General features: G+C 39.1%; 1 protein-coding gene across 2 annotated transcripts in view; it reads right to left on the bottom strand.

Moving 5' to 3' along the window:
* The window catches only part of SEMA3E (semaphorin 3E), a 308842-nt gene that overhangs the window by 217626 nt on the left and 75568 nt on the right, over positions 1–15648 (bottom strand). Inside the window, exon 1 of one of the 2 annotated variants that reach the window (XM_006211742.4) lies at positions 8422–9095. The exons of the other annotated variant lie outside the window; for it this stretch is intronic. Coding sequence (XP_006211804.2) covers positions 8422–8536 — 115 coding nt within the window. The 5' untranslated portion in view covers positions 8537–9095. Of the gene's footprint in view, positions 1–8421; positions 9096–15648 lie in introns of those variants that run through there. 2 annotated transcript variants of the gene reach the window in all.

The raw sequence follows: 15648 nt of genomic DNA, 5'->3' as shown, positions 1-15648 counted from the left end.
ACCCCCTTTTAATTCTGGTTTCAGGGAGTTAAAACCCAAAACTCAGAGAAAATGAACCAAAGCTACACAGAAATAGACAGGTTTCCATGAATAATATTCTTGCACTTAACTCAACTTTGGCCACCGGATGGACAAGTTGGCAGGCACTGTCCTGCCCCATTCAGGACCCTAACTCTTCCTTCCAAGTGCCATGGTCCCATGGCGCCATGAACACCAGCTTCTCACTGGAAAAACAGGCTAGACAAAGAGTACACGTTGTCCAGGTGACTAGTAAGCTCCTTACTTAATACTTCATTCTTTCCTAAGTCATAAATTTCAACACATTTTGAGTGCCTGATGAGCTAATTACACTTTTCTTTTTCAATTCAAAAGTCATGTTTTCTATTCATGGAATTAGTCGACAAAATAAATATTCAGGTCCACTGAGGATCAATAAATAGATATCACTCACTAAAAATGTTTTCATTCCACTTCTGGCTGAAGGTAGGGAAAAATCAAAATAACTATCTGGAAAAGAAATGGGGGGGAGAGGGAGGCATGGGGGTTGATGACAACAACACAGAGGAGAAGTCAAAGCCTGAAGTGATGCGGGAAGAAAAGGAAGGGATTGTGATGATCATCCAGGAATGACCAGAGCATCAAAAAGCAGTTAAAAAACCAAAAGTCCTCCAGGAATGGATTTTCTGTTATGTCTCAAAAACAAAACCAAACAAAACTCTGCAAACGCCATTAATTTTCTATGGGATCTAGAAATAAACTTTCAGAATCGATCTAAAAAAAAAAAAAAGAACCCTGTTGATAGATGAGAGAATATGGCTGATGCACTGGGAGGGTGCGTGGAGGCCCAGCTGCCTGGCTAGAATGAGGTGCTGAGACGAGGAAGGGGAACAGGTAGAGAAAGCCCTCACCCTTTCTCCTCCTATATGTTTTACCAAAGGAGCCATAAACAGTTGTTCAGGATTCCTCAGTTTCCTTGGTACTCCTTACCCCATCCCTGCATCAGACACTTCTTTCAAAGTGCGCTAAATCATCTTGTTTTCCTCATACAGCCACTCAGTGAGCATTTACCGAACACCTACCATGTGTGAAGAACCGTGCCCTGCAGCAGACCTCTTACCTGTTTGCCCAGGGGAAGATAGAATGATAAGCTTTCTTTCACTTTCAAAGCCAACAATGCACGTGGGGCTGACAGCTGCTTATAGGACGCTGTTTGGTTTAACTTTTGACAGTGTGATCTGGTGTTAGTTATATGTGTTCTATTGTGCCTTACAAAGCTGGGTGTACACTTTCCTTTATTAGTCACTTTTGCTTATTTTGTGGCTTTGGTCTGTTGTCTCCAAGGTACCATGAGATAAAGTTCCAACTCTTCTGAAATCAGCAACAAAATAACCCCATGGTAACTCACAAACACGAGAGACACCAATATCCCTTGTTCCTTCAGGTCATCTACTCCAGTAAGAGCTGGATTTCATCTTAAAAAATATTTGCTTTCTAATTAAAAAAACAAAAACTGATGATTAAAGATCTTCCCTTGTCTTATATTGTGAATCATTAACTCATGATTGCTTTTAGAATAGAAAAGGGAACCACAGTAGGCTGATTCTCCCTCAAACTCTTCTGACTCATTGAGTAATTATTGAAAAGCTTCCTAAAGGTAGGCAAAGCATTTGCCACACTCATTCACATTACCTCATGTAATTCTTTCAGGGTGCTGCAAGTTACCTATTACCTCCATTCTAAAGATGAGAAAATTCATACAGAAAAGACAAGTAATTTGTTCATATCATACAGCCAGGAGCAAGATTCAAATTAGATATGCCTCACCTCAAATCTAGAGTTTTCAGGCCAATGCCATTAGAACGTGAGAATGTTTTGTAATAGCTGGGCCCAAACTTCTCTTCTGTGTGTCCTGTGCCAGGACTATGAGCTAAGTCCTTGAGCAGAGGGTTTAGTTACCAGGGATAGAAGCAGAAATACGTTTCTAAGCCCCAGAAATCAAACAAGTCATGAATTTCTTGTTTCCTTTTCCACACTCGTTGTAGGGTCAAGATTACCAGGGCCATCAGGCCTTATGCTGGGACTGTCCTGAACTAAGACCTAAGGCAGGTTGGAAAGTTCTTGAGTCATCAATGGCCTTGGCCACCACCAGGGCCATGTGAAGTCAAGTTATCAATTACAGAAACGTTTCTATTCTTGGAAACCTCCACATTCTTTGACAGAAAATGTTTTCTCAATACCAGAGACTATAACCCATGGTTCAAACGTGGTATTAACATATCCTTTTCATTCATAGTCCAGAAAATCCAGCCTATAAAGTATCCAGTCTTATCATTATCATCCTTGTCATGACTACAAAGAATAATGCTTGCTTAAGTCCACAAAATAACTGCTGGCATCAAGTTTCTCTTGCACTTCAAATGTTATTTAAAACCATACTGTGAAAGATTCTTTATTAAAATAATCAGCATCCTTTGTACAATTTGTATAATATTCCAAAATATCAGATGTTGTGCTGAAGACTACTAGCAACATTTGGCCCTGTCTACTCAAACCAAGAAAATAATTAAAATCTTCACTCTGCAACTTTTGGGAAATGTTGTCAGTGGTGTAATTTCAGTTTTGTTTCATTTTAAATTCTCCGAGGCCGAACTTACAAGACCACTTTAACACTGCAGTGGCTGTGGATGAAGGTGCATGCATGCATGCAAAGTACCAATCCTGGATTCCTGCAGACTAAATTCCTCTACTAAACCACAGAAGAGTCTCACACACAAAGATAAGGGAGCCAATCTTGGCACGCTCTCCCACTAAAACTCCCAAGGGTGATGCCAGTAGATATCCTGGATGGGAGAACACGGTCTCAGCAGGTTATTAACAACAGTCACCAGCAACGAACAATTTGATGTTTTGTGCTTTTTACTATGTGGTTATAGAACTGAGGTCACCAAGCGATCTCACCCCAGACATGAAGAGAGGACCCCTCGGTGAAACAGTCTCAAGCTAAATGACAGATCTGACATGGACAGCAAACTGACAATACAGCAACACACATTTTTGAAAGAATATTCCACTGTGACAACATGACTGCTGCACATATTTCTTCAGTCAAGAATAGGGATGGGTTCTATGCTATGGATAGAATGCAGTCCTCACACCACTTTTAAAAAATGATTTTACATGACTAAATTATATTTTGGTCCAAAATTGGTCCAGTTCGTTTACTGCCTTTCCTCACTCTGACCTTGCCTCACCCTATTTCTATACTAAAGATAACTGTTCTCTCACTCATACCCAACATCCAGGTAAGAACTGAATAATTCACAGAACGATTCAGGGGTTTAGTGCATCCAGACACATTTCTGTGTTGAACAGGCAGTATTTGTATGTAACAGATATAAAAATACAAACAGTGCTATTGAAAATCCTTACACAGACTTCCTCTACAGGAAGTATATTCTGTGTAAACCAAACTCAACAAAACATATTATAATTCCTTTTATCTTACCCAGTGGCTTGCTTTCTTTCTTTTTTTTTTAAATACCAATGGTTTCTTAATAAATCCACCACTTCATTCTCACTGACTCCCCCTCATGGAGATGTGGGCATCATAGGTTACTCCCAGGTCCTACTGAACTACTTGTTTTATGAATCATGCCTTATGACCAGTTTTTATTTATTAACCAAATAGGGACGTGTGACTAACGTCACTGTTGATAATACCTCGTTACTTGCTGAGGAACCACAGCCAGGAGCTGCGTCAGGAAAAGCTGGCTCAGTCACCGCCTTTTCAAAATTTGCTCTGGATGTAAAATAAATACCACAGCCTCTGAGCTAATTACTCAAAACTCTTACTTATCACTGCGCTCTTCCAGAACTCTGTTCTGAACTATGCAGTGTAAAGTGCATATATGTAGTACACGGATACATGCACATGTTTTTAGCGAAAAATACTGGCCATGAATTTTGGAAAACGCATAGGTGATGTAATCATATTCTAAATTATTATACCCAGAGGTCAAAGGTATGAAAGACGGGATTTGGAGTGAATGCAGTCAGGATACACAATGTATTTTATGCTAATCAAGACCAAGTTTTTCCGTCGTCTATACTAGCATTATCCTAGCACTTACTGATACCCAAACTCAAGCAGTTTCCAAGAGTTTCTTCTCTTTAGGACATGTTTCCTTCCAACCTCCTTATTTTCTATCAGTCTTCAGGAAACATTACTAGTAATATTGCTAGGTTATAAAGTGCTTTCACAGTATTATTGTCTCATTTGATTCTCTCAAAAACCCAGTGAGATACACAGGGAGAGCACCATCATTATCCTTATTTTCAAATTAAGGAAACTGAGGCACAGATAATTACCATATGGATATGCGGAAGGACCAGAGCTGGAGCAGAGACCTCTGACTTCAAATTCTGAGCTCTCTGAACTATGACGAATCTGCATTTAACTGCTTATAATATTCAAATACAGACAGACTAATTAACACTCTCTAGCCCATGTTCTGTATGTATGGATAAGTATTCAGTGCTCAAATCTATATTCCGCCATATTCATGCATTTATTTAGCTCTCTCTCTTCACCAAACATCCTGGGAGAACATCTTCTGCTTAGAAGCAGCCCTTCTCCTTGGCTTCTGCAATTCGGAAGCTCCTCACTGGGTCTTTGAACACCTACCCTACCTGCCAAGCTCCCTTTGTTGAATTTCTGGGGCTTTCCACGTGCATTGGGATTTCTTCTTTGACACGGGCTCTACTCATTTGTTTTTTTGAGGCCCATTATCAGGAAGGTTAATTTTTGCCTTCCCTGTAACCTCATGAATGCAGGATGGTGAAAGATGAGGAGGTAACAGATATCAACAGAGGGAGGTGGCCGAATCCACCACAGCCTCTCTCCCCCCGTTCTCTCTTTCCTTCATTTCTGTCATGAGGATCCTAGCTATTTTTCAAAGAAATCTTTGGGGTAGAATATTATAAATTTGTGTTAATTATACCAAAATTGCCTTCTTTACGGTATTGGCTATAAAGTTGGCTATATATTCTTAATGATTCATAAACTTTTAAATTCTTGCCTGATACAGTTAATCTCTACTCAAGTCTTGACTGAAATTCTTATGGTGCAGGACAGAATCTTGCCAGTTTTCTCTGTGTATATTTTGATTTGTTAACCTAGTTTATCTTGTACCTATAAAATACATTAAAAGATTAATGCATTGCCTCAACAAGAGTAAATATTTAATCTTTGTATCTACTAGGCTTGCCTTAAGTTAGCATATCTGCCCAATACTGGAGTGGAGTGGATATTCGGTAAGAAGGAAGAATTCAGTGCTATCCCATGGAGGGATAGGCGAGAAGACGCTCCTCATCTGAAACCAGCTTTTCACCTCGTCTCTCTCCCTCTTCACCTTTTCTCCCTCCTGGTCCCAATGGTCTCCTCCTCTCAAGCTCTGTTTAAGAACACACTGCTTCCAGAGACAGAGAAGGATGGAGGAGAGAGAAAAAGGGCAACACTTGGGGATTTTTTTTTTCTGGACGTATTTTTATATAATTCAACTCAATTTTTATATATGACACTGAAACTTTCTCCTCCTCTTCAGGAAGAGACCCAAGGCTTGTGGTCTCCAGCGCCATCTTGATAATGGAAAATATAAGAAAAATGCTTATCCTCCCATATGGCATAGACCACTGCTATGAAATGAATCCCTGGATTAATCCAGTAGGCCACCTCCAGGGATCCTACAGGATTTCTATGCCGGGGGATCAGGCAGCAGTGCAGAGGTGCTAGCTTATTTATATCTCATGTCTCTTATTTTTAAGGACCATGTACTGATTTATAATATTAATCACCTAATCCACCCATTACTAAAATTGCACCATTTGAGATATCATTTAAGATAGCAACAGATTATACTCTCAAATATCCTACCCCCAGTTTTTGGACACCACTGAAATGTCCACGGATTCCCCAGTGTGGAGAGGTAAATGTGCTGTTCATATTGTGTTGATGGGGCTTGAATACTCCTGCTCTGACAGTCCTGTGCTCCCCTCTCACTGAGCCACCTGCGGTGCAGGAAGCCTTTGCTGCTTCAGGTTGCATCTCTTAGCTGACTCTGCTAACTAAACTGCACAAGTGGGGACATTCTATTTTCAGGTAACTCTACAACGTCTTTGATTTTTTTTTTTAACTGAAGTATAGTCAGTTAACAATGTGTCAATTTCTGATGTAGAGCATAATGTTACAGTTATCCATATACATACATATATTCCTTTTCATATTCTTTTTCATTATAAATTACTACAAGATACTGAATATAGTTTCCTGTGCTATACAGTAGGACCTCGTTGTTTATATATTTTATATATAGTAGTTAGTATCTACGCATCTCAGGTTCCCGATTTATCTCTTCTCACCCCCTTCCCCCAGCCCTGGTAACCATAAGTTTGTTTTCTATGTCTGAGTCTCTTTCTGTTTTGTAAATAAGTTCATTTGTTATACTGCCTTTGTATCAAAGCATACTATTGTACATTTCCAGCAAGTACTATTAAATCAAAAGGTTAAGAAAAGCCAAAGGGAAATCTTGTGGAAATTTTCAGCCTAGTATACATATAGATACTAGCAGGGGTCCTCCCACACCATCTAACACAACTCATAAAATCAGTTATAGTTATTCCTTTGATTAAGAGCAATGTGGTGAAGATTAGGCTGATGACAATATTATGCATGAGAGTTCTGGTCTGCTCTGACCAAATTATAAGCCCTCTAATGACATATTAAAATAAGGCATCTTTGGAAACATACTGATATTGAGCTATCAAAAAGCAATTACCCTAATAATCAGGTATAGAACGTTGATACCAGGCAGAATGGTAGCTTATCAACGTGTCAGCTTATCCACTCATCTGCGTAAGGAAAACAGTCCATCATTATGTTTTTTTTCCTGACATCCTTATATGCCCATATTCCATCACATCAAATGTTTACATTTTGATGTATTTGATCTTAATTTCTTAGAAATATGCATTCTGAAGCATACCATGGTACATCTTCCCAAGTCAAATGACTTGGGCTAATGCTAGGTACTATATTTTAAATACTTTACCAATTAAGTGTCAATGTGTTTTTTATATGAATGTGTTTTTTAAATATATGTTGTTGACTGGGGATTATTATATGAAATCTATTTAAACTATGAAAATATCCATAAATGTTAGCTGTTCTAAAAATGAGACATTTCTATAGTCAAATCAGCTGATGACTGTCCAATAAAAAGACAAAAAAATAGTGTCATATAAAATTGAGGTCTCCTTTTTAGTTTCTCATTCTGGTCAATATTATACCCATATTGTAAAAATACAGACTTCTATTAGCGGGGGATGACTGACACACTTACACAATTGAAAAACAGTTCTTACGTAATTCTCATTATTGCATCTGTCATCTGCCTCAATGGTCAGTGATAGTAAATACTTCTTTCCTGAAAATTTATTCCAAATTACTTTTAAGTCAGCAAAGCCACTTTCTCAGAGTGTGGACTTTGTTTGTTGTTTGTCTGTTTACAGTAAGAGTCATCAAACCTATTTCTGACCGGCTTTCACTGGTCCTGATGCAAAAGCCATCTTTTGATCATTTATTTATGACTCAATGCTGCTTTACAAGACACAGTTGCAGAATAAAGTATTTCAGCAATCTCTGATAGACATGGTCTTCAGTTAAGCAATATGCATTTACATTAAAAAGAATAGATGCTGGTGAATAATGTCTAATACTTTAATCAATCTAAATCTGTTCACAAGGAGTGCTAATCAACTCTGAATATGTTTTTGCCACACATATCACACATCTGTAATTATCAATTTAAGTAGAAAGCTAATTTATATCAGGTGTTAGTCATTTTAATTACACGGTGATGACTTTGTTATCATGGGTAAGCAATCATTTTGCTTCTCAGGAATTTTTTTTTCTCCCCCTCCACTCTCCATTGTGAACAACACAAAACAAAAAACCAGTTGCACCTCTATTTCTCCAGCCCTTCCCCAACATCCTTGCTTCTTGTAGTGCATAAATTGGAATTTAAATAACCGCTGCTAAGTTGGCGGATTCAGCCCTTTAAGCCTCTTTACAACCTGCTTCCTACCCCCTTCTGTGGTGTCTGCTAGTGAGTGAACTTCTCATTAACAAAACCTAATATTTACAAGACAAAAATAACATCTCTTGGTTGGCCTGTGATTTTACACTATTTTCAGCTGTGCTAAGTATGACCTATCCACTAGAGGTACTTAGAACCTCAGGTTAGTGTTGCAATAATTTTTTTCAGGTACGTTTTAAGGGTCTGTTAAGACTAAAGATCTAGGTTAAAGGACTTTCATTCTTTTCTCATTTTTTTTTTAACAAAAGGATCTGAAAAGGTGACCTACCTTTATGTGACAGGCGTAACCGGGGGTGCGGGGTCTCGGCTGTGTGACCCCCTGTCCAGAGCTCCAGTACGCAGCCCCACAGGAGCCAGGTGACAAGGTGCCCCGCCGATGCCATGCTGCACTGCGATCCTCACTTCCAGGCGGGGTGAGTTTTACTTCGGACTTCCCTCCAGGGGCAGCGTGCAAGAGGCTTTGTCAGAAATCGAAGGCGCTGTCATCAGAAAGCACAGTTCCAAAGTGCCATTTGTCAGGCTGTATCTGGGTCTGTAAAACCTGCTTTTCCCCAGGACAGTTGTTTATAAGCCGGGAGCAAGGGGACATTCCAAGGAGTGAGTCTTCTGAGCCATGTCCTGTCTAGAGCTCTCTTCAGTAACTATGCCGGTAGATTCAGGAAGAACCTGTATTTTTGTAGTCACTTCTGCAAGCGGTTCATTCAGGGGAAGAAAAAAAAAAACATCCAAAACCCGAGCACACGCACTGCCTTCCACCCGTACAGCTCTTCTCTCCGGGCTCGCTGAAGCCCCTCAGAAGTCAGCCTCTTGTACTGACTTGCCAAATAGCTAGTTTTAATTCACCTTTCACCTTGCTAATTAAAAACAAGAAGTGCCATCCCCTCCAGGAGTTGCAGGATCCACCCAGCAGGGATGCCGCTCTGTCAGCGAGCTCTGTTTACAGCAAAAGTTCAGGCAGGGTTGAGCGTACTTGCTGTTTCTAGGAAGTGTTGCTGGTCCACGTGCCCTGGTCCCACCCGCCCGCCCTCCCAGTATTCCTGGCCCCGTGTCACTCAGCGACAGGAGAAAAGTCCGAGTTTTGATGGGAAAGGGGGGAAGCAGGAGGGAGCATGATATACAATAGGTTGATTACTTAAGAATATATAGCAGAAGAGGATGGAGTGTCAGGAAGGGCTTTTAAATGCTCACTCGTCAAGATTAACCCTTGAATAAATACAGGTTCACTTTAAACAATCTGTGTGTCACCATCAGGTACCCAAATTGATTTTTTTCAGGGTTTCCACTGAAGTTGTATTTTTTCTCACATTTATGGCTTTTTCTATTGATTACATCGTGGAAATGCCATTTTCAACTTCTGTAAGGAAAGTGTTTCTGGAGCTTGAAAAATGTAAAACTAACAAATTGTTTTGCGAAGGCAAATTCTTCAAATCAGTTACAAGCAAATTCTTTTTTTTATAAGTAAGTCATAAATTCCATCTCAAATTTGGGAATAATTAACTTTTGAGGTGATTTTCTCCTCCATAAGGTTAACTACGGTAAAGTTGAGATTCTCTCCGGGACAGCTCCCAGTAAAGCAGCTATTAGAAAGCTCAGGATGTAAAATACCTTGGGATTCAACTGCACTGCACTTTCCGAGTTTATTTTCCGAGACACCGTGTTTGTGTAAATAAGCTTAACACAATAGGTCAACTTTACAATCTACTTTCAATCAATCTCAAAAAAACGAAACCAAACACTCTGTAGCTGTTGGCGTGTAAATGAATGGTATTATTTAAAGATACCAATAAACTTGAATGGGTATTTGATTTGCTAGTTCAAAGTTAAACAGTAAACAAAGGATTTCAACTATAACTTTTTCTCATTCTGCATTTTACATGGTAATGATTAAGGACACTTCTTGAGAATTATGTTTTTAAAATCATGTAGTTATAACAAAAAGATAACACAGTTTACCCTGATATTTTGCGTTATACATAAGCAAATATAGAGCCAGGCATTCTCTCCCTGTTTTCCTAAGCATGATATATTCTATTGCAAGCAGAGTATATTTAGCAAAATGTAAATGCCACTGGATATTATAAATAATAAGATTTTCATGGTCTCTACAAAAGATAACAAACTCCAAACATTATTTATCAGTAAAGCAACACGAAATGTTTAGATACTTTTAAACTGGGGTGGTCTCTGAAGGTGCTTGCATATTTTAAAAGCCATTCTGATGAGCTACAGACAAAAAAGTTGTTCTCGGTGTGCTATAATGTACCTTTGGAATCCTCTTTTACTTTCTCCCAGAATTGAAATAACTAGAAAGCAAATAGCAGCTTTTGAATGTGTTATCTAAGGGTAGGATTCCAGGACAAGTCAATGTGATGCATATAACTTTTACTGCAAATACAAGGCGACACTCATGCAACTGAAATTCCACTGAAGACTGTACAGTGTCTGTCCTAACCCTATTATGGAACTGAGGCAACGTAAGACATTACAACCATTTCATTATGATACAGAATTCACACCGTTAAACGTTGATGGGGTAACAGATGTTATGAATGCTAGTTATACACATACAGCTACATATCAAATTTCATCTTCAGTTTCACATGCCATCCTTCAGATTCGGTTAGGGCATTTTGAAGAACATGCTAGAATAATGAGCTCCTTTGGGTTCCTCAAGAATGTGCTTTGGTTTATCCCTCAGCCATCAACGTCACTCTTATTCCCTCTGACGCCTCCATACGTCTTCTACCTGTCTCTCTACTGTGTACAGAACATAGAGATGATGGCCCCCCAAAATGTCTATTAAAAATACTAAACATCCAGAACGAATCGTAGTTTCAGCTACCCTCGTGGCCCTAGCCACTAGCAACGGAACGAAAAGTCTTTGGGACCGAATCAGTCATTCACATCATAAAGTAGAATTAAGAAGAATTCTCAGGAGCAGAATCCCCACATAATTTATCATCCAAACAAGACATTTTTAAAAGTAAAAGAGTCTTCTATTAATAATCAACATACAAAGCAAAAATATTATAAATATAGACAAATCAAGACTGCAAAGTCATCCTCTTTGGTAGAAATTTCTAGGCACCCTTGGAAAACATGGAAATGGAAAATTTTTTTAAATAACAAGACTGACTTTACCACCAACAGTGAATGAAGAGCTTTAGTAAATGGAAGAGCTTTGAGTCTAGCAATAGTAACTGTTGCTATTATTATATTTTAGCTGAGAGGAGTGAGACTACCAGTTTGAACAACATGGAAGGCCAGTGAGAAGGTAGATGGCAGTTCTTTCTAGAGGTACTGCCTGGCAGCTTAAATGTCTTATTCCAAAATACTCACCCTTTGTAGTTAGGGTCACAACATGGCAGTGAGAAAAACATGGGGAACTGAGTACTCATCAGGCGTTCCGGGCTTCCCCATGGTGGGTTCTGCCCCTGGCTCCCCAGTTTTAACAGCAGAAGAGCAACTGGCCTCTGAAATAATCCTTCCCAGCACATGGTCCACGGCGATCTGATCCTCAATTATCCAGGGTCTCTGCTAAAAGAGCAAATTCTAGTGCCCCCACCCTGTACTCCCAGTGTGCCTACAGTTCTAAGTACCAAAGTTTGAGTTTTATAGGAGTTCTTTTCGGTCAGTGTTATTAAAACATTAGACATCTTTGTCACTTTCACCATTTTTATCATAATAGTGTAGTATCTACAATTAAAGTTTAGATTTATATAAAATGAAGCCAAAACCTCTTAGGGACAATGTGCTACTTGTGTTTTTCAAATACAGGCTGAAGACAAGCAAAAATTGTAAAAGTTTCTCTTCATACCACTTAAAATCATCTCACATACTACGGCGCACAGTGCTTACTAATGCCCTTGGGAATTTCCATCCTTTCTTTCCTTCCTATGCAGGAAGACGGGAGATAAAAACGGGGGCCTGTACTTCCCAGCCCCTTGGCAGTTATGTTAGGCCATTCGACAATTTCTGACCAAACAGGTGTGAGCAGAAGTGATGTGAGTCCTCAGCAATTCTTCTCTCTCTCAAGTCCTTTCTGCAACAAAACTGAAATGGCGAAGTGTATGAGATCGAAGCGTCTTGGGTTACTGAATGGCCTCACTGGGGACAGTGGCCCTGGAAGGTTACCTAGACCCACAGTGATCTTTATGTAAGCAGGAACTAAACATGTTATGTTAAGCCATTTGGTTCGTTTGTTACCACAGCAGACATGGTCTCTCCTAACTAAATGCACACACTTCACTTGCTTTGGGAAATGGGCTCTTGGGCAAATATACAGCATCAGTAAGTCACTGACATTGTATTCCTTCCTACCTGCCTCTGAAGCTTATTTCCGCGGAAGTTACTAATACAGCCACAGAGAGAAGTGCGTAGTTGAGGGATAAGTAAAAGGTAGTGAGATTCCCTATGTCACTTTTAGAATGAGATGGGATATGCCCTCAACTTTCCCAATTGAACACTGCACACAAAACCGATGTCATAAACAGTGTTTATAGGTGAGCAAATAGCACGGCATCTCAAGAACACTAGGATTAAAACCACAGTAACCAGCGTATCACAACAGCAATGATGATGATGATCCTCTTCTAGAACTAAAGATAGATTTTGTCTACAGCAAGCATGCATCTCAGGCTCACCAACCCTCCTTCTGCTCCTGCCAGCCCTGCCATCTGCAGCATCTCAAATGCCCCCCCCAACAGGACCAGCTATTGCTGCCGCTGCTGCCACCACTTCTGATGGGTTTTACGACCAAGACTGTGGATGTGTTTACCGTCATCAGGCCATTCAGATGACACACAGATCTGTGAGGAATCAAGTCTGGATTCACCATTTCCCATAGTCAGTGATTCAAGAGGATGAGGGAAAAGAAACAACTACATTATTCCTCATCTGTATGTGTTTGAGAGTAGTTCAGGGAATGGCATCCCAGCAATTGGTACCGGCCAGGATCCAGTCCAGTCACCGGCCTGAAAGCAGTTCGGCTGATGCCATTCTGATGTCATAATTTAGATAGCTAATAATTCAATAAACTGGCCTTTTATTTTTCCATTTTGACCAGCTATTATTAAAAAAAAGACAGAATTTGAGCAAAATGTACATTTTATAGAATTTTGAGTTATTAGTGTCTTACACTAGGTTTTTCCTAATTTTCATTTGGGTCCTTGATAATAAAGAAAAGCAGAAGCATTTTGAAGCAGGTATCAGCTTTAATTGATTTTCATCCAAGAGCAGTGTTATTTCTCATGCCCTTTTAATGGCAAAATGAAATTATCATGTGTGTCATTAACTCTAGAAATCCTTTAATTTGTAGGTCCTGAGAGGTTTCCCTAAATACCCTTCTTATGGGTTACAGAGAATTCCTTTAACAGGTAGAGATCCAATTAGTTGTCTCAGAAAAATGTAACAGAAACTTCCCTAATGCATTGTAATTTATTGATTTATATGCCTGTTTTAACATGTATTTATGACTTATTGGTAGAACTGATGGTAACAATCATGTTACGAGATTAGAATCCTTAACACCTAGCACTGTACTTCAAATCAATTCCAATTTAACAGAGTCAAAATAGTGATTACTATAATAATAATAAAAATGTTAATTTGTTGTTTTCTATATACTAGGCACTGTGCAAGGCACATTCACATACAATCCAGTTCAACCCAGACAACAGCCCCATGCAATAGAAACCCTAGTTATTGCTGTTTACACGTAAGAAGAGTCTGGGACACAGATGTTCAGAAACTCCCCTGAGGTGAAATAGGGACTGCCATCTTACACCAAGACACAGACATCGTGTTCCAGCCATCACACCTGTCACCTTGGAGAATATTATTTAGCTATGGTTTCATAATGACTCTTCCAAATTATCACAGTAACAGGAACCTATCTTTAATAAACATTAATAAGGAAGCATATATAGTTTTAAAATAAGAAATCTTTCAAGGCAGTTGGTGCTTCAGTTGACAACCAGCCCCTACGGTGGAGATCGAACTCACCAGATAAAACCCTCCGTCCGAGGCTGGGTCAGGTGGCAGTGCACGCCCTGTTTGTTCCGTCTCAGGTTAGACTGTCCAGCTGCACGGATTCTAGTATTCGTTTAGTTGACCAGATACTGGCCTTTGTGAGCTGTTAGGTGTGGTTAGGGTCTTCTTAGGTTGGTAATTAGGCACAACGCTGGAGCTAAACACAGTAGGCAAAATTACTTAGGAGCCAAAGTCTAAGGGAACTGAGGCAAACAGTTTTTTCTATGAATAATCTTTATTCTATATTACAAAGTGCAGTACTTATATAAGAAATAGATATTTTAAGAAAAACTGTCAGGTAATAATAGTTATTTGCGGAAATATATATACATGCATACAAATGCACGCACACACACACGCACAAACACACATACTTCTAGTTACGGCTGCTGGAGAACTAGAAGTTGCCAAGAAACGACTGAAGGGTAATAAATCACTTACAAATAGTTACTGATGTTTATATTATTTTGTCCAAAAGATTCAAATATTTTCAAATGTTACCACTAATGCACCTAAACAAAAGAAAACATTTTATACTCAGTCCACTTAAGAAATGGGCTCAGGATGAGACCAATAATAAGTGCCATAAATGGCAGTAAAGAAGTTATTCATCCACTGGCTTCTTGAACCTCATTCTAGAATTTAAGACTACCTATATTTTTTGTCTTCCTGGCAAGAAGTGACCTAATTTTTTCAAGATCAGTTTCTGGATTACTGACTTTAAAGAAAAAGGAAGGAAGGAAGGACTGAAGGAAGGAAGGAAGGAAGGAAGGAAAGTGATACTTCAATGTAATATTTTTTCAACTTTTCTTGATGTCAAGTCTTGAGTCCTCTTTGATCTTCTCTATGATCTCCCTTGTTGTTTAACTACCGCTGCTCAAGCCAGACCCAAACCAGGTGACATGGAGTAAGTTACTCAGTAAGTATCTGAGTGTGTGATATGTGGAAGGTACCCATATGGCTTCAGCAACGTAGAAAGAGAAAAGTAGTTTCTTTCTGTTAATTATTTGGATCCTTTTTTCAGTTGTTCACTTTGACTCTACAGAGGATGAATGACCAATATCTAAGCATAAGATGAAGAAAACAATTGTATCCCATTATGAAAGAATAAAAAAGAAGGATTTAGATAAAGCCAGTGCAACTCTCCATTAGTCAGTTGGCAAGAAACTAAGCAAAAAGGCCAAGTGCTCTGTAATATTTTATAGTATCGTCCGTTGTCATACAGTTGGCAGATGGATATAAAACTTTATATATCACATAAAGCTGCCATCAACTCAATGAATGTACCTGTTTTACATTACAATAAATGGAAACAAACACCAACTTTAAAGTTGTGAAGGATCTGACAGAAAAAATCAGAATATTTAAAATAAATCACATTTTGGCTATGACAGTGAATTTTAGACTTCAAAGGAAACACAATGACTAAAGAAAAACCTGGCAGAAGTCCTATGAAGCCTCTTTT

The sequence above is a fragment of the Vicugna pacos genome, chromosome 7 (assembly GCF_048564905.1).
Source record: "Vicugna pacos chromosome 7, VicPac4, whole genome shotgun sequence".
NCBI lineage: Eukaryota > Metazoa > Chordata > Mammalia > Artiodactyla > Camelidae > Vicugna > Vicugna pacos.
This window is presented reverse-complemented; position numbering and strand designations above follow the sequence as displayed.